Source organism: Cavia porcellus, unplaced genomic scaffold (assembly GCF_034190915.1).
Source record: "Cavia porcellus strain 051 isolate PalLab524CR breed Dunkin Hartley unplaced genomic scaffold, mCavPor4.1 scaffold_23, whole genome shotgun sequence".
Taxonomy (NCBI): domain Eukaryota; kingdom Metazoa; phylum Chordata; class Mammalia; order Rodentia; family Caviidae; genus Cavia; species Cavia porcellus.
In genome coordinates this window covers 30,031,669-30,059,554 of record NW_026947506.1, presented here as the reverse complement: position 1 = coordinate 30,059,554, position 27,886 = coordinate 30,031,669, and the positions used below count along the sequence as shown (strand labels likewise).

Below are 27,886 nucleotides of genomic sequence, written 5' to 3'. Positions count from 1 at the left end.
GTCTCATCTTTTCTAATGCTACATCCCCTCTTAACCCTTTGTTCACTGTTCTGTAACTTAACTATTATTTTATGAAGTGTTTTGTGGGACCTGAATGCTATAGACATTACTAAGACTGCAATAAAAGAACCTGTGATTGCCCAACTTTTTGGCTACCAAAGAGTGGACTCTGAGTACTGCCCAGATAGGGATGATGAAACTGATGTAGCTGGTGAGTTAATTGTTATTTAATAAATTCTGACATTGTGTCCGGTCCATGTTACTGGCATAGCTCACCGATGACACTGATCCTGGCCAGGCCTAGGTTTGCCTTCCAGGCGCAAATCAGTGTGAGAGAGACTAAGGAACAGGTTGCGTCTAATGTAGCTGGCCTTTCTCATTTGGGCCTCTGGGGCTTGCCACATGGCCTCTGTACCATGGGTCTGCGGGCACCACACCCTGGGGAGCAGCCTTCGGCCACAGCCTCCTAGGCCTGGGGCAGCTAACATTCTTGGTTTTGAAAAGCACTGCCTTTTAGGAATTGCTTTTTAAAGTGGAATATGTTCTGCAGACAGGGTAAGCCCAAAACTCAAAGATCAGTGTGGAGATGCAGGCTTGGGCTCAGGCTGTAGACCCCAGATGTACCCCTGGACTCTGAGACCATCTTTGTCATCTGTATGACATACAGAAATATCTGCCCAAAGCTAGCTGACCTCATAACAGCTGCTGCTGCAGAGTCACACAGACAGACACACATACACCTTTACTGGGCATTGGCAGGCCCATGAGCTCAGGGCTCACAATACAGACACAGCCCCGAGGGGACGCAATGGGACCTGAGGCCAGTTTGAAAAGAGTTCGCTGACAACTTCGTGCATCCTTGAGTGTGGCAGAACCAGAGGCCATGTAGGGACACGTGGAAGTTTAACTGAGTTTCATTCCTTCCCACACCCCTAGGTAGGTGGACCCTTTTGCTGGAAGCATCTGTTATCTGAGCTGTTTACTCAGGCGGACTCTGTCCAGAGGGGCTCACGCTCAGAACCCCACACTGCACTGAAATGCAGGTCAAGCTGAGCTGTGAGGGGCTCTGTGTCCTCACTGGTGGGGACGTCTAGAGGGGCCTGGTGAGGCCAGACAGGCTCTGAGATAGTGCTGCCCTGATGTCCTCTCAGACATGGCCTAGTCCAGCATGGCAGCATGTCCCTATGACTCGGGGCCTCCCTGCTACAAGAGTCGTGATTTCTGCTGCCTTTAAAACTCTCTCTCTCTCCATTTTAACAAACTGGAAATAAGCTACATTTTCTGGTCTAAATACAGAAAACAGTATCATGTCCCTGGCTCATAATCAGCTGTTAGAATGTGAGAAGGAAAGGACCATACCCCTCCCATACTGACAGCCCTCAACAGGGCTCTGGTAGGATTTGGAAAGTTAGCTACTTGGTGTTAAGAAAGTTAAAAAACAAAACAAAACAGAATGAAGACTGAGAGCCTTGGAACCTCTTCCTCCAGTGCTAGACTTCCTCACAAGTAGCATACAAGTGCCACCACTGTCCTCTCTCTCTTGCCTGGTGCCACGAAATTTTCCTCCTGAATGAAGGCTCAGGGTGGTCATTTTTATTAGTGGCCAGAACCGCTTTCTGTGGAAATGCCCTTACATGTTTAACTTCCTGTAAGGTATCTGAGTCACTTCCAATTGTGCAATTAAGTTATGCCCTGCTGAATACTTTGGCTATGTGGCTTTTCCCATAGTCAGGATCACTTTCTTAGCATATAGTCTCATTTATCTGACTGCCGGGTAGACAGCTATGAATGCTCTGAGAATTGTAGATGCATCACCCAGCTGCTTCCCACAAGCGCTATGCATATGGAATTCCACAGCAGGGCCCAAGGCTCCCAGCTTGACCCCCCTGGGACAAACTTGTTATTTTCTGTCTAATTCCATAGATAAAGAAATCATATTCATAGTTGCTAACTCATATTTCTGTATTATTAAGAAGGCTGAATGCATAGTTTCCAACTCTGTCTGCTTGCTAGCTATGTTAACTCTTTCTTATATAATCCAAGTTTCCTGTCTGTCTGTTGGGGGCTAAGGCTTTTATCTTTATTCCATGTGAGTTTTATGTAACAAATACCTGATGATATTGGTTTCACTGTGAATATTTTCCCAGGTCTATTTTTTACTGTTTGGTTTCAAATGAAGACATAGTAGAATCTACTTCTTTTGTAGATCCCCATTCTGTTTTAGAAGTTTTAAATGTCTTACAGATAAATTTGTCCTACAGATAAATCCTATAGGAATTTTGTAAATAAGTTATTTTTAAAAATCCTCATTTAAGAAGTCACTTTTAAATAATTTTCAATAAACCTTGTGCTTTTGGTTTCCCACCTATAAAATAGGGTCAGTAGCTTCTGCCCTGCACAACAGTGATGAGGTACAGTAACCTGGTGTTTGAAGCAGGCAGGGCTGAGGAGCTGCAGAGACATCTGCTGCAGTGACCCTTGATCCTTAGCCCTGCCTTTTATAATCTGGAAACAGTTTTGTACACAACTGACAAAGAGAAATTTCAGACTTCTTGGTTGCTCTCAGAGTCCTGGGCATAAATAACCTGATTATTAACCACAGAGGCATCCCTAGCTCTGCAGCACAGCGGAGCACACTTTATACCTCCAGCGAGGTGGTAGGATCACGCAGAAACATGGGGGCAGTGCGAAGGACTATGGGAGTCTATACATCAAGGAAGGAGTAACCATATAGACAAGTCACAGTCACTTGCAAAGTACAGGATACACACCTAATGACTCTCACTGCAACTTCTGAAATGAAGACCTTGTTAAATGCTGGGGTATGGCTCAGTGGTTAGTACTTGGGACAGGCTACATGTGCCAGACCTGGGTTTCAGCCCCAGTACTGGGGGAAAATAAAAGGCTATGAGACTAAATAAAAGGCTATATACTCTGCATCTATAATGAAGGAGGTTATGGAGCAACATTATCCAGTTCAGGAAAGAGCCTGCAAATGCAGGCTCTGGGACAACAGACAGATATGCAGAGGTCTCAGAGGCCAAAGCCTCCTGTGTCACACACTCAGAATGCCATGCGGCTGGAAATGTGAAATTCCTTACTAAAACCCAGTTGTATCTGAAGAATACAGGCTACAAAAGAGGCCATGATAGACCCTGATTTCAGATTACTGCATTTGCTGTGTGTAGAGGAGAGACCTTGAAGAACGACTCACAGAAGCCACAGCTCCAGCCCTCGTACCCTGGGGGCGCTCCCTTCTGTCACTTTCTGAAACATGCCTCAGTGAGCAGTGATGCGGTATACTGCACCCTGGTTTCCTTGTGGTGGAGCAGATATATGGCTGAAGAAGGGGGGACCACAGATGAGACCAGGCAGAGCACTGAGGGCTGCCTGGGACTCACCTGACTGGGTGATGACTTCACAAAACTGCAGCAGCTCTACAGAGTGAGCAGTCCAGTCACTGTGCGAGGCAGTCAGTCGCTCCAGGAGAGGACCCATGTACTTGCGGTAGAGGTCCTGACTTCCAGGGACATTGTCTACCATGGCCAGTGACTCCATGGTCTCCCGAGCCTGTAAGATATAAGTCAAACACTGGGATCATTCCATTGGGGGAGGGGAGTGTATACTAGGGATTGAACCCAAGGCCACCATCCTCAGGCCTTTTTAATTTTTTTTTTTTTTTTTTGAGACATTGTCTCACCAAGTTGCTAAATTGTACAGGGTGGGCTTGAATTTGTAATCTTCCGGTCTCAGTCTCCCAGAGTACTGGACTTACATGCATGTGCCACCACATCTAGCTGAGAATTCTAGTTTTTAAGACATTATCACCCAAGGCCCTTGAGCTGCTGGAATGAGTGGGTTAAATGGGAACATTTAGCCAGGAGGGGAGTGCTGCAAGGCAAAAATGCTTGAAGACTGGACCTGCAGGCCAGGACTACAGCTGACTTTGCTAAGTTCAGACTTCCCATCATGCTATCAATGCTGTGTTTACAGCAAATAATAAAGCAGACATATAGGCATCAACTATGGAGCAATATAAGTGGTTTCCTGGTTTGCACAAATCAAAGGTGACCTGGGGCCACTCTGATCGGGCCATGGTGGGCCAAGGAGTTTTAAAGAATTAGACCAACCTAACTGTCCCCAAGCCCATCCTCACACTCCTGTGCTCAGCATTTCTGCCTGTCAGACCCCAACAGATGACTCTGGAGGCAATAATGTGACAGAAGTAGCAGTCTGAGAGATAATTCTAAGCAGGCTGGGTAGCTTCTGGTGACAGGTAGGGTAAAGTAAGTCATGCTGTCAACTAAGTGACCAAGAGGTAGGTCATGCGGGCGACTAGGTTAGACTAATGCAAGCACAACAGAGACAGTCTTAACAGGGAACTGACCCTGAACTTCATTATGCCTTCATTATCATACATTTCCATAATAAATTCTCCATCCAGAGGGTGGCATAACATGTTGCTAAGTACATTTTGGATCATGTGCAAAATCACATCTGTGAAGTAACTAAACTTTACCCTATTCAATGACCTGTGCACCTTTTGGAAAATCCATGAATAATTAATGCCATTCCTCCGAGACTCCATAAAATGTATCCACTGTTAGAAGCTTCTCCTTCTGTCACCCATGAGGCTGCCTATCGACAGTCAGCTGTGTGTCTCCTCTATAATAAATTTTCTAAGTTTTCGATGTGTCATGCTTTAACTTTCATCATCACTGACGCCAGGATGCATGCCGGCTGGTGACACAGGGGTGAAGTATGACTAACCAAGAAACCATCAGCTACTCAGTAATTGGTGGCTTTCTGGGGTTTAAACATAGTAGGAAGTCCTCAAAATTCCCTCATGGCAGCTGCCCAGTGGCCTCCATTCTGTAGACCCACCTGTCACTTGATGTACTTGGCTTCCTTCTGCCACTCACAGGCACTGCTTTGCTATTACTTATGGCTATCAGTGACAAATCTTCTACAAAGACGTGTCTTTTGTAAGGTTGTTTTCAAAGAGTGAAATACAGCAAAGTTGAAAGAAGCCTCATGAAGTGGGGCATGGTGACACTTGCCTGTGACACAAGACCTTGGGAAGTTGAGGCAGGAGAATTCTGAGTTTGAGATCAGTCTATGAAACTTAGTGTCTCAAAAAAGAAAAAAATAAATAAAAACAAGAAAGGCTAAGGATGTAGCTTATTGGTAGTGCAGCCTTAAGTTCTATCGTCAATACCCAACACACAAAAAACCTCCAAAATAAAGAATTCTACAAATAAAAGAGACCTACAAATAGGAGAGGAAGGGCAGTGAGCCTCCTTGAATTCAGGTTCCATGGCTACCATGTCTTCCACACAAAACAGCCTGTGTGGGGGCTGGCGGAACAGGATCTGCATACTATAGGTGCCAGGTGATTCTCAGAGTCCACACAGAAGGCAGCTCAGGAGACTTTTAAGCATAAACACAGAGCCAAGAGGACAGAAATCATTTTGCAAAGCCGTTCTGCAATTAATGCAGGAAAGTCACAGTTCTCTCCAGACTTTCAGCTGCATGGGGGTGTGTGCTTTTGAAATCACTGATTGGAACAGGCTGAAGACTGTGACAGTCTTGTTTCTTCTTTGCTTCTTTGTTACAGGCTCAAGATTAAAGAGCTTTCATTCCTAGACAGTAGGATACATCTGCAGGTGGCAGGACACCCTGAGGCCACCTCATGAATGACTCATCCCAAATGTTCCACATTCTTTCATCTTTGCCAGTCAGATATGCCTGAGGCCTGAAATTCAAGCATGCAGGAGATTTACAGAAGACAGTTACACTTCCGTCAGAGACAGTTTGCAGTGATGAGGATCTTCCACAAGCCTTACCTTGTCCCCAAGGGCAGTGGCACCTGAGAGAGCCTTGACTGTCACCAGCACCTCCATGAGCTGCAGGCTGGCCATGCTGCAGTCCTCTTGACACACAGACACCAGGCTCTGCACACAGAGCAGCAGGTGCTCCAGGTAGACATCCTGGAAGAGATCAGAGATAGTCAGTGCCCCTCACCCCAAATCTGCAAAGTGCAGGGTCCATTTGCCCAGCAAGAACTAGGAGAGCCATCACGCCATGTCCAGGGTCCACTGGGCCCTGACTAGAATGATCAGCCTTAACAAGGGTACTGTTTAGACAACAGGGAAACTGGAAACAGACTGAGAATTCAGGGTCCACAGTCATTTTGTGTTTTAAAAGTTCAGTTTAAAAAGTCTGAAAACTCCTGTGCTGCAATGTTCATTTATAAATGAAACAACAGCATGTCTTGGATTTACCTGAAAATACTGCAGAGCCCTCCTTACTCCTCCCAAAGTTTAAAAACAAAACAATACAAAGCAAAAAACTAGCACAAGGGGAAAACACAAGAACAAAAAAGAACTGGTAACCGGAGGTGGGTGTGGTGGTATAAGTTACCATTTTTTCCCCTCTTTTTTGCAGTTTTGAATATCTCTACGTGCCTTAGCTTTTTTTTTTTCTTTTTTTAATTTAAGGAGAAAAAAGAAAAAAAAAAAAACAGAAAAAGGGTACAAGTTATATGTGCCTCAGCTTTAACAAAAATAAAGTTTTACAAATAAAAAAATGCTTCGTGGTTAAGGGGGGACACCAAAAGCTTGTCTGGTTCAACAGCTTCCCACTTGTTTTCACTGTATTCATTACAGGCACTGCTTACAATGTTACTCTAACTCAAGCATTTTACATGTTTTATGATGTACAGAATGAGTCAGGAGGGTTGGGGATCTACCTCAGTGGCAAAGCACCTGCTTGGCAAGTGTAAGGGCCTGAGTTCAATCCGTGGTTAAAAAAACAAACAAACAAAAAAGATTATGGTCTCAAAATGAATCAAGATAGAGGTCACATAGGTAATAAGTGCAAATATGTTTTCATAAAAACATGGAGGTTGGGCGGACGATTTAGGTCAGCAGTGTAAGTACCTGCCTGGCAAGCATGAGGTCATGAGTCTGATCCCTGGTACAAAAAAAACAAAACAAAACAACCATAGATGTAAACAAGAGGCAAATGCTCAAATCTCTTTTTAGTAATTGGAGGTGTGAGTTCAAAAAAGCATGATAATTATTTGGCTAGATGATGGATTGGTTCTAAATTTCGGCATCAGTCTGAAAGTTGCCATGACTCACCAGAGTTTAAAGAAGTCACTGTACCACAGCAGGTTTGTTCCTGTATCCCTGACCCACCCTGCCCTAATACAGACAGCCCCAACACCACCCCAGGAGTTGGGCTGTGAGCATGGCGTGCCCCACTCCCAGGAGAAGCCACAGATATATGCTTTTATTCTGATCCTGACTATCCCCATAGCCTTCTTTCTTTTGGTCTGTACTGACTAATTAAAATTTTGGTAGACATGATCTTGACAAACCTCTAGAGTGACTCACTCATACGTAAACTTTTTATTTTTTATCTTTTTGAGATAGGGTCTCACTGTGCAGTTCAGGCTGGCCTTTAGCTTTCTTTGTAGCCCAGGCTGGTCCCAAACTTCCAACAATCCTCCTGCATCAGGCTCCTGAGTGCTGGGATTATAGGAGTGCGCCACCATACCCAGCCTCATAATGTAAATTTAAAGACCCATCATTTTTTTTCAATGAAAATAAAAGGGAATGCATATTATTATTATTTTCAGTACCAGGAAATGAACTCATGACCTCATGTTTGCCAGGTAGGGGCTGTGTCACTGAGTTATATCCCCGACCCTGGGAAGCACTTTTAAAACACATGTACCCTCTCAGCTTTGGCACAGCTGTCTCATTACAGATCCAAACTAAAGACCACAAAAGCCATGTTCTCCTTTTACAGCAAGCATCATCCTTGCTATATGCCCATGGCCATATCTCTGCAGAAATGGCAAGATGGTAACATCTACAGATCTCCCTAATGACCAAGGGATGGTTAGAATTTGCCTGCACTCAGACACAAAGGAAAAAAACATAGCAGAGACCAGTGCTCAGTGTTTCTCAATTCTGACACTACGTTACTTAACATGGAGAAAACCAGACAAAGTGCTAGAGATGGTCATAGTTAGTACAGGCAACTTGGTCCCTGAACTTCTGATCTCCTTAAACAGGAGTGAATGCACCTTCTTATTTCAGTTACCTGTCATCACACACTTTAGAGACAAGGACTGGGTTCCTCAGCTCAGCTCTAGGAACAGCCTGGCTCAACACTTGGGAAATACCTTTGCTACCAACCAGCTCCTGCCAATCATGAGGCCACAGCAGACAGATCCGTAGCACAAGATGCTTCTGCACAGGTCTCTGTTTTAACTTGGGGTTTAAAAATGTTTAGATTGTTCTGGAAAAACATTCTTAGTCAATTTTTCTGGCCACTGAAGAATGGTGGTAGGAAATGCAAATGACTTTCCAAATGACCAGACACAGATTGAGCAGGTAAGCACTCACTCACTGTAGAATGACACATACAGAAATGACTCTGGGGGCTGGGGATTTAGCTCAGTGGCATAAGCACCTGCCTTGCAAGCAGGCAGTCGTGAGTTCGATCCCTGGTACCGATAAAAACGAAAAAGACCAAAAAAAAAAAAAAAAAAGAAAAAAAAAAAAAAAAAGAAATGACTCTGATCGGAATGTGTTTGTCTTTTCTTGTCAAACATTTAAGTTTGTCAAGAAAGGGGCATTATGTACAGCCTGGGTTTTTATCATGACTGGTTCCCTGGCCTCTGGGCCAGAATGTGCCTGAACCCTGGTAGATGAAGGGTCAGGAAAGGTTTTGCTCAGCCTCCCGAAAAGTAACAAGAAGATGAGAAGCCGAACAGAAAGATAAGGAGTCCTGGCCTATCAACCATGAAACCCAGGTTCTATGTCACCAAAACAAAGAAAAGTAAATGACAACACTCCTTTTGTCATTATGTTTGTAAAACATATATTTAAATGCCTGCACGGATTTTTAGGTTACACCCATTTAGAACAATTCTGGTTTATACATCCAAATGCAAGAATCAAAATCCTTCTCAAAACCAATCATGAGCTGGGTGTGGTGGCTCATGCCTGTAATCCTAGCACTTGGGAGGGTGAGGCAGGAAGATCATTGCGAGTTCGAGACCAGCCTAGGCTCCAAATGAGCTCAAGGCCAGCCTGAACTGCATAGAGAGACCCTGTCTCAGAAAGACAAAACAAAAACAAAAACAAAAACAAAAACAAAAAACCCAATCATGAGCAACACTGTTGAACTCATGTTGACTGGGGATGATGCTAAGAAGGAGCTGGGGAGGGAAAAGACAGAATGTGGCTAAAAACACCAGGAATGATGACTTGTACCTGTTCCACCTTGAGGCCTCTGGTTTCTAGTTCCTTAAATTCCTTACAGGCTTCTTAACATAGTCTGTAAGTGTGAATGTGAACTGTAGTGACTCTCAGGCTGGGGACAGAGAAGGGTATGGCCAGGGGTCCTTGCCAGCACCCTCTCCCCAGGCCAGCCTTGTGTTCCAACAGCTTCTGGAAGATGTCAAGTTGGACCACATGCCACCTGCAGGCACCTCTCTATGGGAGCAGCTGACTCAAGTGGAGGGAGAGTCTGATCACCCAACAGGAGGATCTGGGATGAGATGTGGGAGTGGACAGGTCAGGCCTGATATCCGAACAAAACGGTCATTATCATGTCTTCAGCAGAAATAATTATAAATTATTGCAAAGGATTAAGCTGGTTACCTCAGTTGTATCAGCCTCAGCCCTAATGAATTCACTGCTTAATTTAAGAGGAAACAAACCTGTTTGGCATGTCATCAGGTCAGTTATTTTATGCTCATAATTCAAATGATAAATGACATCAATAAAGCACGCATTCTTGTCCACCACTGAGGATGTTCTGGGTGTACCAAGCACAGTGTGGACAGACTTATCTCCTGTCCCACAGGAGTGGGGACCAGGGTTCTCTCCACCATGCCACTGATCCACAACTCTCTCCAGTCTGTGACTGCCCATGAGAGCACCATCCAGACTCTACTGGCAATGGGCATATCTGTCCTGCACTGTCCAACAGATGGCCACTGATCACATGTGAATACTGGCCAACTGACAGGTGGCCAAAGTGGACTAAGAAAAGGAAATCTTAATTTTAACATAAGGCCACTTGGCTGATGGGTACAGTAGTGGACAGAGCAAGAGGTCAGGTCCCAAGATATTGGTGCCAGCACCCTGGGTGCAGCGGACATAACTGATGGGCCTGAGTATGGACATGCTGCCCCTGACTATCAGTAGTTAGGCTCAGATGCCAGCAGGGACACCTCCTATCCGTAACTCAGGGTGTGACTGATTCTTCACTGCATCATCTTACGTTTTCAGATGCCTGGCTCACGTGCGCCTGGGCCAGCTCTGTAGTGATGACCTTGAGGTGTGGCTGGAGGGCATCCCGTGGGCAGCCTCGAATGACAGAAGCGAGAATTAACAGGCTAGAAGAGGAGGGTGTTTTCTTCAGCATCGATAAGATCAGCTTCAGAAACACTTCTGGGCTGACGAATGTCCCAATCAGCTCTGCAGATCTTGTGCACTGTTAGAGAGATGTAGAACAAAATGAAGGAGTTTGAAAACACCTGGCTATATCCAGCTCCAGCCCTGTAGATTCTTTGCCCACTAGAGGAGCTTGAAGGGAACACAGCATCTCTCTGCTTCCCGGGATTTGCACAGGAGAATGTTCAAGCAAATCGATCATGGGGACTTAGGTAAGATGTTCAGCACACAAAAAGTCTGCATCTCAAGGGTGGGGATTTAGCTCAGTGGCATAAGCGCCTGCCTTGCAAGCAGGTAGTCGTGAGTTCGATCCCTGGTACCGATAAAAATGAAAAAGACAAAAAAAAAAAAAGGCTGCATCCTAGTGATTTCCTGCCTCATGTCCCTCATCTGATACAGTGACCTAAACTTCCTATTGATAACTGTTAAACATACATGGCACCTCCACAGGATGGAATTCTACTGGGAAGTGAGAAGGAACAGCTGCTGAGACCTTAGGACTGGGTCTCACGGGGAGCATGGAGGGAAGAAGGGCAAGCCTCAGGCCACACACTATGGGATCCCACTCCTACAACACCCCAATGCGACATAGCAGTGTAAGTGTGTTAGTTAGCTGTCTCATTGCTGGACAAAATCTGACACCTACAAACTAAAGGACAGGATTCTCTGGCTCATGTTTTCAAAGAGTTCAGTCCACAGTTAGCTTGTGGAGGGCACAAGGAGGAAAGCTCTTCAATCCATGGCAACCAGAAAGCCGGAGAGAAACAAAGGAAGATAGGGACAAGAATACACCCTTCCAGGTGACACCCCTAATAACCCACTTCCTCTAAGCCGGTCCCATCTCTGAACAGCACATTTAGCTATGAACTCATCCGAGAATGAATCCACTGGTAAGAATAGTGCCCTTTTGATCCAATCACCTTCTACATAGGAGACTTTCAGGGGACATTTTAGATCTCAACAATAATAGATGGAGAGCAAGTGAGAGCTGCCAGGAGGGTGGAGCAAAAGGCGGGTGGCTGAGGCCTGTGCTGCTAGGGTGTCCACATCTGTTCTACGAGGCTGTTGGGATGGGGAGAGGACACATGAACTCTACTAGGGTCTGCTGGGTATTATCACCACCTGGTCATTTCATCCCTTGGAAAATTAGATGGGTAATGCAAAATAAATTTGCTTTTTTCTATGAGAAAGATAGAGGTTCAAAAGTTGTGCGTGGAAGACATGGTGGTACATGCTTATAATCCTAATAGAAGGGAGGCTGAGGCAGAAGGTTCACTGTAAGTTCGAAGTCAGCCTGCACCACATCATGTGTTCAAGGCAAGCTTGAACTATAGTGAACTCTGTCTCAGAAAAAAAAAGTGTATGGGAAGACACAGTTTACAACAAATAACTCAGAAAAACTTTGGCTCTTTTAGAGATAAATCTGATATCCAAGAATCAACTCTGTTTTCCATAAAAACGTTTATAAAATCTTAAATTGATAGTTTTTGAAAAGTAAAAACAGGTGACACCAAAGTAAGTTTAAAATGTGGAACTGCAGCATGTACTTTAAGTCACTAACTGACTTAAAATAGTGACAACAAAACCCATTAGCAAGGCTTCACTGGAATTTAAGACTCAAGATGAGGTGGATGCTTTGGCCTATGACCTCATTCTCTCAAGTGCCAGGATGTGTCCTCATGCAGTGAACCATCTGGCAGCATGGAGCACATGCTGGCCAATGCCACCAAGGGTCAGGGAGCCAGGGCTGGAGAAACACAAGGCTCTGGGCTTTCCCCTGCTCTGCAGGTAGCCAAGTGGACATCTGAGAATAAGGAGCAGAGAGGCCACACACTGATGCTAGAGTTGTCCCAAGATTCCTACAGATTCCAGAGTGCCATGGGCTGTGGCAGCTAGATTCCCAGGGCCACTCTGCACCTTTGCCAGCAGCCTGGCCCTGGTGATGGATGCCACATGTGCCTGAGGGAGCTTTAATGACAATTTTCCTGAACACACTATCACTTCACGGGGCTGCAGGTCAGTGATCCTCAGGGGCTGGACATGGGAGGGGCTGGGCTCTAACCATGGATATGAGCCTTTCACAGCTTGCAGACTCCCACACCTGGGACTCACCACCCACAAACCCGACCTGCAATGACCACTCACACTGCTGACCACAGCCGCCTCCTCGTCAGCACAGGCCCTCTGCAGGGTCCTGAGGATGATCTCCAGGTGCTGTGTGATGTGGTCCTCAGCATGCAGGAGCAGCACTGGTAGTAGCTGTGCGGACTTTACCCTGGTTCCCACGACCCAGTCGGTGATGTCGTGACAAATGGCAGGAAGGATTTTGGAGAGGTTCCTGAAGACCAGTTCCCGGCAGCCCAGCACAGGGCGGCTCACTAGGGTGGAAAAGACCAGAAGACCACAAATAAGAGCTCATGACATGCACAGAAAGCAGTGGATCATGCATGCCTTACCTGAGGCACACTTAGATCTCTGAGGTCCTAAAAACTCAGACCACCTCTCAAGACTGAAAAGAAGCCACGGAATGCTGTCGCTTAGCTAAAAACATTTATTTTATAGCTGTGCTGGAGAGTTGGGTAATGCAGAAGAAACTACACATACTACTTCCTATTTAGAAAAATGCAGTTTGCTGCCAGCACTTATCTAATTTTCAGTGACTGGGAATTACTCTAATTTGTAAATGGAAATACCACTGCTAAAAGCAGAATGCTATCATGTCTTTGTTTCCAAAGGCTATCAACGTACTAGAGTGATGTAAAAATAATGGAAGTGAGATCTTTCATGGCAAGCTTCAGGGTTCTCTTGGCTGGTGGTGAGAATTCTTGGGGAAAATGGGAGAAGTGTACATGTGATGAGTTCTGATACAGGGATACAATCTCAAAACCAATCCATGGCCACCAAGAATCCCTGTGTCTCTGCAGCAGCCATCCCCTGCCCCAGGCAATCTCTGCCTTTTGTCACTGACTAGACTGTTCTGTGTATGTGCGTGCAAGCATGCGCATGTGTACACTTAGGACTGAACCCAGGGAGGGACTTTGCCCTGAACTGCAGACTCAGCCTCTAGGTCCTCCAGCCCTACCTTTTTATTTTTTAGGTTTTTTTAGACAAGATCTTGCTATATAGTTCAGGCTGGCCTTGAACTCACTATGGAGCCTAGGCTGACCTTGAATTTGCCACAATTCTCCTGCCTCAGCCTCCCAAGTGCTGGGATTACAGGAGTGTGCCACCACACCTTCCCCCCTGCACAATTTTTTTTTTTTTTTTGTCTTTTTCTCTTTTATCAGTACCGGGGATGGAATTCACGACCACACACTTGCAAGGCAGACGATTATGCTGCTGAGCTAAATCCCCAGCTCTGCACCCATCTTATTTAAAAATGGAGATAAGGCCTCCCTAACTCACTAAACTATCCAGGTTAGGCTCGAACTTGCCACTGTCTTGCCTTTGCCTGTCAGGTTGCTGGGATGGCAGGTGTACACCACCACAGCTGGCATACGTCTAAACATTATAAGAAACCACCCAACAATTTTCTAGGGTGATTGCACACCCCAGATTGCTGCTGGCACTGAGTAAGAGCCCCTGCTCCTCCTGACCAACACTGGGATGGACAGGCAGCCTTCAATTAAAACCCATCTATGAGGGGATGGTGTTTTGTCTCTGTGGTTAAATTTGTGTTTCCCTAGTAAGTCATGATAATGAGCATTTTTCCATGAGCTTGTTTACAAAAATTTCATGTTTTCTTCCTTGGTGATACCTTTTTAAATCATTTTGCCCATTAGAAAAGTTTGTTTTCTCAAGTTTTAAGAGGTTTTATTTCTTATATTCTGGACACCAGTCCTTACATACATAATTTGAAATTATTTTCTCAGACTTTGGTTTATCTTTTCATTCTTTTTTTTGGATACTGGGGATCGAACTCACGACTTTGTGTTTGCAAGGCAGGTACTTATGCCATTGAGCTAAATCCCCAGCCTATCTTCTCATTTTTTAAATGACTTTGAAAGCACAGGTTTTTTTTCTTTTCTGAGCAAGAGTCATGTTGTGTAGTCCAAGCTGGCCTAAAATGTGAGATTCTCCTGCCTCAGCCTGAGTAGGATCACTGGGATGTGCCACTATATCCAGCCTTTTTCTTTTTTCTTTCAGCGGTAGGAGTTGAGCCCAGGCCCTCAGCATTGCCAGCAAAGTGCTCTACCATTGAGCCACACCCCCCAGCACCAGGGAGTGCTTTTTTTTTTTTTTTTTTTTAATCTTTTTGAGACAGGGTCTCGATATGCAGTTCAGGCTGGCCTTGAGCTCACTTTGTAGCCTAGGCTGGTCTCGAACTCACAACGATCCTCCTGCCTCAGCCTCCTGAGTGCTGGGATTATAGGCCGGGTTGCATTTTTTTAAAAAAGATGATATATGTAATAAAGCTTTGCTTAACCCAAGGTCATATCAAGGCTTTCTCCTGGGGGCTTTACATTTAGAACTATGATTTTTGGGGGTTCATTTTTGTATACCATATGAGGCGGGGATCCAAGTTTACCTCTTGACAGGTAGTGCTACTCTTTCAGGTCTTTCATTTCTGAAGTTTTGCCCTCTATGTCCTCTACACTGTTTTTCCACATGAACTGTAGAATCAGTTTCTACCAAAAAGCCTTAAAGGATTGCAATTAAAAGTTTGAGCTTAAAAATTCAAAAGAACTCTAAAGATAGAAATGAAATCATAACATATCAGAATGTAAAGGGTGTGCCTTTACAAAAAGAATAGTTTGTACCATAAAACCCCACATTTAATTTTTATTCTTGTTACTTCTGATTTTTTTATTTTGAAGAGTAAAACTAGAAGATATAAAGCAGAAAAGAGACAAAAAACAAAACAATGAACATCATACAAGACTTCAAAACAAGATAAAAGGAAACTAACAATGGTTACCATGATGCCTCTTGCTATCTTCAAAATAACTTCCTATACCATCAGGCACAATAAAATCAAACAAAACAGAACAGAATAAAACCAATTAAAACCAAAACAATGAAAGCAATACAAGACTTCAAAACAAGACAGTAGGAATACAACAGTGGTTACCATAATGCACCTTGTTATCTTCAAAGCAGTTACTTATACTATCAGACATAATAAAATCAAACAAAACAGAATAGTCAATGAAAACAAAACAATGAACATGATATAAGGCTTCAAAACAAGATAAAAGGAAATCAATAATGGTTACCATAATGCATCTTATCTTCAAAATAACTGCCCATACCATCAGGCACAATAAAATCAAACAAAACGACAGATTAAAGCCAATCAAAACAAAACAATGAAAGCAATACAGGACTTCAAAACAAGACAATAGGAAATACAACAGTACTACCATAATGCATCTCGTTATCTTCAAAGTAGCTGCTTATACCATCAGACATAATAAAATCAAACAAAACAAAATAGGGGCTGGAGATTTAGCTCAGCAGCATAAGCGCCTGCCTTGCAAGCAGGCAGTCATGAGTTCCATCCCCGGTACCGATAAAAAGGAAAAAGACAAAAAAAAAAAAAAAAAAAAAAAAAAAAGAAAGAAAAAAAAATAGAATAAAAATCAAAAGAAAACAAGTGAAGCAATACAGGGCTTCAAAACAAGATAATTGGAAATCAAGAATGGCTACCATAATACATTTTGTTATTTTTGAAATAGCTGTCCATGCCATCAAATATGATAAAATCAAACAAAACAGAATAAAACCAAGCTAAACAGAACAATGAAAACAATACAGAATTTTTTTTTTTTTGTCTTTTTCTTTTTTATCCGTACCGGGGATCGAACTCACAACCACACACTTGCAAGGCAGGTGCTTATGCCACTGAGCTAAATCCCCAGCCCCAACACAGGATTTCAAAACAGGATGTAGATTAACAATGGCCACTGCCTTCCCCTTCTAGATATCTCCTCCCCTTTTATCTTCACAACATCTATTGTGCATTCTGGGTTCCACTAACTCTTTTAGTTTTTATACTAGGGAGACAACATGATGTTCACCCATATGACTCTGAACCATTTCACCCATAAGCATGATCTCAAGTTGTATCCATTTACCTACAAGAGCCTTGAGGTTATCTTTCTTTATAGCTGAGTAGCTTTCTATTGTATAGAAATGCCATACCTTTCTTATCCATTCTGCAGTTGAGGGGCAAGCTACTCCTACTTTTTTTGATTCCCTGTCATATAGAGCATTGTTTTCTCTCCTTTGGCTTTTACTCTATGATTTCTTTTTGAGTTAAATGTTTCTTGAATAAAGCATTGCTATGGATTAAGAACTGGTGGTCAACTTAATGCCAGCTGGATTACATCAGCATGGCACTGAGCAAAGATGCTCCACCTGGGAAAGTTTCCAGGATAAATAGGTGGAGAAAAAGGAGGCATTGAGGGTTGAGGCATTAAGGTGTTGTAGCATTGTGGGTTCTCCTACATGTTGCTGTTTGAGCCATTGGTTCTTCTGGAGAAGCTCTGGTCCTCACATTGAGCATTGCTTCCTGGCTCTGGAGGGGAGATGTGTACTGCTTGGTCTCCAGGATGAACTCATCATGCTGCTTCCTGGCATGTACCTGACTGTTCTTGTCGTTGGAGGAGCTCGGGGCCTCCATGTCGTGAGGATGGCTGTGTTGCCTTTCAGGATAGCCCTGGTCTTTGTTGTGTGTGACTTCTCGGCTCCAGCGTAGAACCCTCATCCTACTAGCACAGCTCCTTTATTCTGCTAGCATGGACTTTCTGGCTCCCACCGCTGACCCTTGGGTCTTCCCGGCATGGATCCGTAAAAGAGACTGTCGTGAGTCCTTCTTATGGGCTCTGGAACTCCAGTTGGACTCATGGGAGGCACTGTCCTGAGCTCTGGGTTTTTATCTGGACTCATGTGGGACATTGCCGTGGGGTTTAGGTTCTTGACTAAATAATCTATGTCTTTGGTGTTGCAGATAGATTTCCTGCATTTTCTTGTGTTAACTCCAGGTGACCATTATAAAAATAATATAAACTCCATGTCTTAATCCTGATTGTTCTCTATGTACATCCCCTGACTACAACAAGCATATTGATGGATCTTTTCTCTTGATCCACTCTGCCTGTGTTTCTTTTTATTGGTGAATTGAAGCCATTTACATGAATGGTTATGACCAACATGCACTGATTTATCTCTGCACTGTTTTATCTATTTTCCTACCATTGGCTGCCTAATTTTCCTCCTCCATTCGGTTGTCTTCCCTGCTCTGTGATCCCTCTCTGCTGCTGTTCCTGGAACCATGTGTTTTTTTTTTTCATCTCTCTCTAGAATGTCTTTCAGTATTTTGTGTAGGGTTGGTTTGGTGGTCATGAATTTCTTCAGTTGTTCTTTGTCATGGAAGTATCTTGTTTCTCCATTAATTCTGAAAGATAAATTTTTGCAGGGTACATCAATCTGGATTGGAAGTTGTTTTCTTTCCAGACTTGAATTACTGGGCTGGGGATTTAGCTCAGCAGCATAAGCACCCGCCTTGCAAGGGTGTGGTTGTGAGTTCTATCGCTGGTACCGCTGGTACTGCTAAAAAAAGAAAAAGACCAAAAAAAAAAAAAGACTTGAATTACTTCACTCCAACCTCTTCTTGACTTGATGGTTTGTGTTGAGAAGTCAGTCTGTCATGCTTTCATGATTCTGATGGGTTTTCCTTTATAGGTGATCTGTTTCTTTTCCATAGCAGCTTTTAATATTTTGTCCTTGTGTTGAATTTCTGGTATCTTGATTATTATGTCTGGGTATAGATTTATTTTAGTTATGGCTAGCTGGAGTTCTATATGCCTCACTTACCTGTATATTCCGATCTTTTCCCATGTTTGGGAAGTTTTCTGTTATTATTTCTGTAAATAGAATTTTAACATCATTTGTGTTGATCCCTGCTTTTTCACTGACACCTATTATTCTTAAGTTATTTTGCTTTGCATCCTCTTGCAGTTTTTGAATTGTTATTTCCTGGTTTCTTGTTATTTTTAACAGAGCTTTCCTTTCATGATCACAAGTTGCACACCTGTCTTCAAGATCTGAAAGTCTATCTTCAATTTCTTTCAGGTGGTTTTACCAACTTTCAATGGAGTTTTTAATTTCCTGGATATCTCTTTCAATCTGTTTCATGAATTTTAAATCTCTCTTAGATTGTTCACTCATGGTTTCTCTCATTTTCCTATATTCCTCTATTTTTTTAAATCTATGTCTTCTTTAGAGATGCTTAGCAATTCTTTTATTATATTTTTCATTTCTTCTTTCAACTGAGATAGAACAGAAATACTAATTTCTTTTATAGCCTCATGAAGTTGTCTCTTTACTTCAGTCGCCATCACTTTAGAAACTTAAGGTGTGCAACCGATCTCTTCCATGTTTTCATCTCCTGGACTTGCTCTGCCTTTTGCTTCTGCTTGACATTTTCTTGGGTTCTTCCAAACAAGTGGCCAGTTGGGTCCCAGGCACTTGCTGCATTGGCTACAATTTCTCCAGAGTGTGACTGTTTGTTTCTCCTGGCCAGTGCTGGCCACAGGTATTCAATGATGGCGACTGGGTACACTGGTGCAGGGCCAGCTGGTGTTTTTCCCACCTGTGCTGGCTACCCGAGGTGGAAGTGTCTGGAGGACTGCTGCAGTGTGCACAGGGGCAGGGCTGGCTGCTGCCTCCCCACTCAGTGGTTACCTGTGGGCAGTATCTTCCAGATGGCTGCTGGAGTGCACTGCCCCTGCCTCCCAATCTGAGCTGATTACAGGTAGGCAGTGTCTTCAGATGGTGGCTGGAGTGCACACAGGGGTGGAGCCAGCTGCTGCCTCCCCACCCTTCTGCTTTTATGCTATACTATATTGCAGAATTAGTTCCATATGATTTAAATTCTGTCGACTATCTAAGTGAGCTTGTCAATATTCTTTTTAAAACAAAAAGCCAAAGTTCAAATAGGTCTTCCTACGAATGGTGGATCTACCGTGGAAATTTATGGAACTAAGTTGGTAAGGGTCTGCTGACCACCAGACACACAGATGCTCAGGGCTATGCTCAAAGCAGTACTGGTCCATGCAGAGAATGTGGTTGGTTCTGAAGCCTAAGTTTTCTGTACTTAATCCAGCAGACACCACATTCTTTTGGAGTTGGGCTCAGTGATTGGCTCACAGGGTAAATTTGGCCATTCATAAATAAAGTCTTATTGCGACACAGCCACACCCACTCATTTCCTACGTCTGGGATACTTTTATATCACAGAGGCAGATACTTTAGTCTCTCAAACAGAAGGGCTATCAGGCCAGGCATATGGTACATGCCTGTAATCCCAGCACTTGGGAGGTTGAGTCAGGGAGACTGGGGCCAGCCTGTGAACTCAAGATCTGCCTGAATTACATAGCGAAACACTGGGTCACAAAACAACAACAACAAAAACCCAGAAGTGCTATCAGGTTTCTCACAGAAAAGTAATGGCCAGCTCTTGAGCTGGACTCCAGGTCTACGCTTTCTAATACGGCAGTGGCAGCTGCAGCTACAAATGGTCACACAAACTTCAATGCACCGCATTTAAACACAGCAAATGATTCCAGTGCTCGTCAGCTGAGTGACTGGTGGCTGCTGCACAGGACCCCACAGGAGGACACTTTGGGACTGCAGAAAGCTCTTGTTGGTCAGTGCAGCCTGGGACACTAGAATCTACAATCCAATTTTAACAGCAACATAGAACAGAGTATGGATTCACTGGCCCAGTTGTCTCCAACTTTCTCATTTAGGACTATTGTGAACATCTGCATAAGCATGCATTTTCATACCGCTGTACTTGCTAAACTTGGATAAGTGCCATGAATCCTCCTCAAAATCCTCTCCCTTGCTTGGAACATGCTTATCTCACCATTCTTGCCACTTGCTGAAGCAGCTCTGGAAGTCTTCTTCCGTAAGTGTCTTTGAGGTATGACTGAAAATCCGGGTAACATCCAACAGAAAAGCAAGCTCATGAAAACATGACAATGTAGTACACAACTCTGGTGCTTCCTTAAAGTCAAAATGACCATCAAAATCAATTCAGGACACTTAAGTCACCAAGACAGTGCAACTAAAGACATGAGAGAGGAATTCTGGAACCGCTTTGCAAAGTGGCAAGAATATGGGATAAATGTGTTTGAGGCGAAGGAGAGTATTTTGAGGGGGGTTCACAACAAGAGGTCTTTACTGTAGTAAAGAAAAAAAAAAAAAAAGCAAACATTCACTGCATTTTTCGATCACAGGATCTACTTTGTAAATTAACATAAAGTACAATAAGCACAAGAGAAGTAAGAACATGTGTGGGGGTTGAACGCCTGGGTACAGGTCCTGCCTTCCCAACCTTCACTGCCCCTGGGAGGCTCTGAGCAATGCAGGCACCAAGTGCTGTCCACCCTAGTACAGGTAACACATCATTGCACATGCACAGCTACCACTTTGTCCTTCTAATCCCCATCATTTTCCTGACAAGCTGAGTGTACCTTCACCACAGACCTTGGTGGGCACCAAGAAAAGTGGCATTGCACACCCCAAGTATGCTTTATAATATCCCAGCCATAACCAACAGCCAGGGACCTGCCACCCAGGACCATGTACTAGAGGTGATAGGTAGTTCTGAAGAGGATTTGGCTTTTTTGAAAAGCAGGGCCAGGCCCTCCTGACCTGCTTGGTTTTAAAACATGACCCTCCCTGCTTTTCAGATAAAGGGGAGGTCAGTGGGAAATCTGGAAGGAGCTGGGCCAGAAGCAGATGGAATATCAAAGTGTCTTATTTCTTACATAATTAGACTAAGTGAAATTTAATTGCATGCAGGAAAAGAGTTTGCCAGTTTCCTAGCCTGTTTATGCATGACTGATGGCAGGCCACCATTTGTTGTATGCATCTAAAACCTAACACAAATCACAGGAAGTTCACCGAGTCTCTCCAACAAGGCGCAGGCTATTTGTGAAAGCAGAAGTATCACCAGTGCATGGTGGTGCATGCCTGCAATCCCATCTACTCAGAAAGTCAAGGGTCCCCCTGAGGCAAGAGGATGGCAAGCTTGAGGCCTGCCTGGGTCACAGAGCAAACCCCGTATCAAACAAACAAACAAACAAACAAACAAACCACCCAGAGGATCCAAGAATGGAGGGTGGGGGGTTAGGCACCCAGTGTCTGTGCTCAGAGACATGGCCCTCAAGCCATTTAACTCCTTTGCTTGTTGTCTGCATGGGGAGGGTGCTGACAAGCATCTCACCTGCATCTAGAAGAGGCTTTGAGATGCCTTCTTCCCTAACTAAAGCTGCTCCATGCAGGGGACCTGCTGGCTCTACACCATGTACAACAGTTTTCCAGCCTGTTTCTCATTTTCTTCTCTGCGTGTGTGGCGTTTCTGACAACTTCTATTCAAGCCCCATTTCTCCAAACATGCGGATGAAACACACACAAAGCAGAGCAGGTACAAAAACACAGAAGGGCATTGTGTAGAGAGCACTCCACATCAGTGACCCTGATGCAAGGGGGGCTCTACTGATTCCTAGAATAGGTTTTTGAAAAAGGATCTATATCCTGTGTTAAAAGGTCTGGCAGCCATTCACCATTCTGAAGACATGCTTCCCTTGGCACTCAAGCATGGCAGGAATACAATCCTGATAGAAAGATCGTTTCAAAGGAGAAAGGACTCCGGAACCTGCTGTCACCGGAAACCCTGCTGTGGCGATGTGCAGTGTGGGGTTGTCAGAGGCATGTCAAGTATGGTCTTGTGCTTCTGCAGATGACAGCACTTGGCTCAGGTCAACAGCAATGTGAAGAGACAGGTGGTACCCCTGCAGTCTGTCCCACACTCCACTTGGTTGAACAATGGGGTTTTATCTCAGTATTGTAACAGGAAGCTGATGTGTGTTTCCAAAGCTGCCAGCAAACAGGGTGGCACAGGTCATATTTCTACCTTATTTCTTAGGGAGCAGGGTGGGGCAGCTGTGCCAGGTCAAATTCCTGAACTGGACTCTGTTTCTAGTATGGTCTTCATAGGCACCCATTGAAATGTGTCCCAGCTGTGACCTGATTCATCATTCACTGTGGTTTGCTCGCTCTCAGACTCAATGCCACCCATCAAACTGTCCACTCATGCAGGAAAAGGATGCAGCACTCTACTGCCCACCTGAGTTATGTGTGCCAGGCTCAGCCTCAGGCTGGGAACTAAAGGAAGACAGGAATGTCTCTGCAGTGGAAGGTAGGATGGGCAGCCTGAGGCCAGCTGCTGTCAAGAAGGTAAGAAAGTGGAGGTGCCTGCTGGGAATGGCCCCAGAGCAGACAGACAAGAACTGGGGCCCTCTGTGCAGGTGGAAATGGGGAAGCGCAATAGTAGCCCTCCCAGAAATGACTGTAGAACATAGATACAACAAAGGATCATACCCAGAATACACAATGAATTCTCAAAATGCTGTAACAAAAAAATGGGAACCCCGGTTCAATTAATGAGCGAAAAAGCTGAACGACCAACCAAAGAATATAAATGGAGAAGGATGTGAAGTGCTGAGGATGCCAAATGCTGCCGAGTGCTGCGCAGATGGACCCATCTGAGTTGGCGAGAACCCGATGTCACAGATAGTGGACACAGATAGGTAGGTAGGTAGGTTCTCAGAGTTACTCTTCTCATACTCTTAAGCATTTCTGCAAGAGCATGGAAACACAGCCACACATATCCCACAGACAAATGTCCCTCTGGGCTGTATTTGTAATCACCTAGGACTGGAAACACCCAGCTGGGGTCCACAGAACGGAACTGCTCACACAGAGAAGTGCTGTGCTGAGCAGAAGGGACTCGAAACACCAGGCCAAGAGGGCGGGATCTCAACCCTATGTGACAGAACAGCAGGTGACTGCTGCAGGGCACCCAGGTCAATCTCAGCTCCTCTTTGTTATAGAGGTGATGATGGCCAGAGCTCATAGGTCCACAGCTCTAAATAGTGCATTTTAGGGGCATAAACTGTACCGCAATTGAAAGGTGGCTGGAGTACGATCACCTAGGGCAGGGACATCACAGGAGCTGAGGCAGGCAGTGGGCCAAGCATAGGACTTGAGTTGGGGGAGGGTGGATGGTGTTAGGGTCTGAGCAAGAGTCTGACCTGCGCTGACACTAGATACAAAAAAAAAAAAAAAAAGTTATATTTAAAATTCAAATTTATACACTAAAGAAAAGTAATTTTAGGGAAAAATGCTAAAAATGGAATGAAATGCAGGGTTTGTACAGCTAACTGTAATGTAATTCAATTCGAACTTTATGCTGTTGTAGTTGAAACAAAAAAAAATTTTTTTTCTTTTTTGAGACAGGGTTTCACTCTGCAGCTCAGAATGGTCTTGAACTCACTAGCCTAGGTGGGTCTTGAATTCACAGTGACCCTCCTGCCTCAGTTGCACAAGTGCTGGGTTTACAGTGTGTGCTACCATGCTTGGTAAAACAAAAAACTTTGAGCGTTACTACACTCTGTAAGCCGTGGAATGTACGACCAATCAGACTGGTCAGAAACATCACATATTCCAAGCTACTCCTAAATCAGGAAGTGCCAGAAAAGTGCAGTTGCAACCTCTCTCAGGACCTGCAGAGGAGAGGTTCTGTCAGGGAGCATATGTGGTGTATACACAAGTGTGCACACACGGATTCCTCTAGCTTGTTGTTGTTCATCACATCCCAGTGGTAGAATCTTCCAAAAACAGTCATCAACCCCAATGCTCTTTTCCCTGTCTTAAGAGGGATCTGTCAACAACAGCCCAATGCTATGGTCAAGGACAGAAATGTCCCTGCGTCATTCTGTCCCTGCGTCACAAGGCCAGCCTTGTGCCCAACTGACAAGTGGTGGACTTTCTATGGAAATGTGGGGTGAACCCTAGTGAGCAGGTGGGGGATGGCTTTGTATGTCTTGACTTCTACACAGAATTAGTTAGGAAGACAAACAACCATCATCCAAGTGGTGATCAGAGCCCAGCTGAGATCTTTCAAAATACACTAGTGGCAAGATCACACCTGTAATCTGTTACTTGGGAGGCTGAGGCAGGAGGATGCCAGGTTACAGGCCACTGTAGACAACCTAGTAAGACTCTGTCCCAAAATGAAAAAATTAAAATTGCTGGGGATGTACCTCAGTGTAGAACACCTGCATGGCACAGGCCTGGTTTTGATCCTTGGAATCATGAAAAAATAATTCAGAAGTGAGTTTCTAGGCCCCATACTACAAAAGGAACAAGGGTATGGAAGAGAAAAGAGAGAGAAACCCTTCAGAAGACCCCTGTCATGCTGGATGCAGGGCCATGTTGAACAATTTATTCATAAGCAGCCCTTAAGTCTAAGTTCTACATTTTAAAAACAGTGGTGCATTCTGTGACTTTTTGCTAAGTTAGAATAGACCTTGCTGCCAAATAATTTTTGCGCCCTTCCCAAAATGTAATGTTGCGTCTTATGCTAGCTTCAAGGTGTTGTGGGGGGCGTGGGGTGGCAATGCTGCCAGGGGACAGTGGTCTGCAACTCTCAGGCTGAAAAGGGAAGCAGGACCTTTGTGGTCCTAAATGTAGCACTGCCCCCATACAGAACAACTGTGTTACACAGCTTGCAGCACCACTCCTGCTCCCAGATCCACAGGGTATGACAGGGTCAGGCGGCATAGCTTCTCCCTGGGTCTGCTGGGCCTCGGTTGCACTTTGACCCACTTTTCATCCTTCTCAGGGTCAGTGTAGCTTTGCTTAACTTTCAGAGACACTTGGCTGAGAGGGAAGGGGTTTCCAAGGCAGATGACACCAGGGGTGGGGCAGCCCCTAGGCAGAAAAGTATGGCAAGTAGGGGTAGGTGGGTCAGTGCAAATCCACTAAGTACACTACTCAGGCACAAAGACGTGCACACATAGGGGCTGGACAAGGGCAGGACAGGCCCAACAGGAGGAATATGCATGAAAGAACAGACTTCATATTATCTGTGACCTACCAGTCTAGCCTTTCCTTGGTAATAGAATATAGCCTCCCTACCCCACGGTGTACTTGCAAAGCTGCTGGGGACCCAGCTTGATACATCCCAATAAATGCCAGAAGGAATGGGTAGCCATCTCCTAGTGGAGCATGAGGACGCTTCAGAAGGCTGCAGGCCTAAAATAAGCTCATCCAGAAGACAGAGAGGCCAGCAGGGAGCACAGGAGGGGCTCTAGGTGACAGAGGGGCAGAGGCTGGCCCAGGACATGCAGGTGACTTCAATATCGGCTATCATAGGAGATGTAGCCCAACAGGAGCTTCCTCCTCAAATGCCCAAAACATGTAGGACCTCCAGGCTCTGGCTGAGCATAGCTCTGGCTCAGGCACTCTCTCCTCCCTTGGATTCCATCCCGCTCTCTCACCGGTGCTCACCTTGCGGGTAGTGAGGTGGGGGTGGCGAGGCGAAGTCCAGCTTGTCCTTCAGGTCTGCCTCGTTCTCCTCTTGCCACTGCAGCCCTACCTTCTCCCAGAGGCTGGTGGCCAACTGCCTGTGCACAACAAGCAGAGCATGCGTCAGGCTGCACCAAGGCGGAGCTGAGGGCCCTGCTGCATGCAGGAAGCCTGAGGGGCTGGATGGCTATACTGAGGAACAGGGTCCAGTCAGCAGGAATCAGTGGGTGAGAGCAGGGATGCTCTCCTATGCCCAATATTCTGAGGGGTTTCTGACCTCATACTGACACATAGTTGGGTGGGTGATTTCTATCCATGAGTCCAATCAAAACAGTAAAAAGGTGTAACAGATCAGATATGGTAGTGCATACCTGTAATCCCAGCACTTTGAGAGGCTGAGGAAGGGAGATTGCAAATTCAATTGCAAATTCAAGTCTGGGAACCTTAGCCAGTTAGTGAGATCCTGTCTCAAACTAAAAAATAACCCAGGGTTACATTTGGGACCACAAAGGCCTTGGGCTCAATCCCCAGCAATGCCAAAAACAAACAAACAAACACCAATAATAACTTAAAAACCACAAAGACTATCTGTATGTTACAGGATCTCAGACAAAGCATTTGAAGCAAGGAGAATGAAGCACTGTTGTACATGACAATATGAAAAGCAAGTCCCGAAGAATCAGAAAGCAGAGGGGTCCTCTTCTGCCAAGGGAAGGACTCCAAGCACCTGAAGACAAGGTCCTCTCATGCAGAGCTACTCACCTAGTTTCAGGCATCTCGTCATTGAAGCTGCTCAGCAACAAAGGGATGAGCTTGTGAAAGAATGAATAGCGGTCTCGCAGAGCCAGCAGCCAGCCTCCCACCACAGAGGTCACTGCCTGTCGTACCTGCATGCAACAGAAAAGCAGGCTTACAACGGGCAAAGAAATCTCAAGGGCAGATGGGAAATGGCAGCTCTCAGGCACACCATGCAGACACCATCCCCGAAATGCACACAGGCCTTGAACCCTGGGCTCAGGCCAGGCCCTCAGTTCCAGCAGCTGGGAAGTGTTTCAGTACCCGTCTTAGGGAAGGTATTCTAGACTATGGTATTCTAGACTATGGCCTGGCACTCACAGCAAGACCAGAGTCCCTGAAATTTCCACAGGAGAAATTATCATTAACTTCACAAATGACAGGAGGTGAGTCTCAAAGGCTACTGAAGAATGAAGATTCCTCAGAGTTTAGCAGAGCTAAAAGGCATGATGTGATATTCATATTGACAAAACCACTTGAGTTAAGGGTCAGACTTGAAGCTGTGCCAACGCCATGTGCAAGCAATATCAGAAGGCCCATGGATCAAAGGTTGGTGGCAAGAAACCAGACTGCAGCCCTGCTCAGAGTCACACGCAGTGTGAGCAGGCTGAGACTCCCTATGCCTGGGCTGAGCTGCAGCAAGCCCCTCAGCAGAGCTGTTTGGGGTCCCAGACTTGGGATCCTGCTTTGTTTGGCCCCCACAAATAAGGTCTCTTATAGAGTCTTCCCTATGAATGAGGACACCAGGAAGAGTAAGGTTTGGGGAATCTTTTTCTTTTCTTTTTATTTTATTTAAGGAGAAATAGTTGTTCAAGTTACAAAATTAAAGCATATAAAGAGGACATTCAAACAGTGAGACTGCAAACAGTTCTGTTCAATGATCCAACAAAAACTCAGTAATATGGTTATCTATCTTATACAATTAAATATACATGCAGTTATAACCTTTAGAGCACTTTCTTTTCCTCTCTTTTTTTACAATGACAATTACACATTTTGGGTTTTATTACTCCCACAGTTCTTACTACTTTTTTTTAGAAGAGAATAAAACCAAATATGACATAACAAAACAGAGTCAGTCAAATCAAAAGGATGGACATAGTACATAATGTAAAAACAGAATACAGGGGCTGGGGGTTTAGCTCAGCGGCATAAGCACCTGCCTTGAAAGCAGGCAGTCATGAGTTCGATCCCCAGTACCGATAAAAAGGAAAAAGACCAAA

General features: G+C 44.7%; 1 protein-coding gene across 1 annotated transcript in view; it reads right to left on the bottom strand.

Moving 5' to 3' along the window:
• Dnaaf5 (dynein axonemal assembly factor 5) overlaps positions 1-27,886 on the bottom strand; it is a 49,508-nt gene that overhangs the window by 14,952 nt on the left and 6,670 nt on the right. The window contains exons 3-8 of the mRNA XM_013152640.3: positions 26,631-26,755; positions 25,851-25,966; positions 12,627-12,859; positions 10,309-10,521; positions 5,847-5,990; positions 3,402-3,570 (exon numbers count right to left, since the gene is read on the bottom strand). Of these exons, the coding sequence (XP_013008094.2) occupies positions 3,402-3,570; positions 5,847-5,990; positions 10,309-10,521; positions 12,627-12,859; positions 25,851-25,966; positions 26,631-26,755 (1,000 nt within the window). The remainder of the gene's footprint in view (positions 1-3,401; positions 3,571-5,846; positions 5,991-10,308; positions 10,522-12,626; positions 12,860-25,850; positions 25,967-26,630; positions 26,756-27,886) is intronic.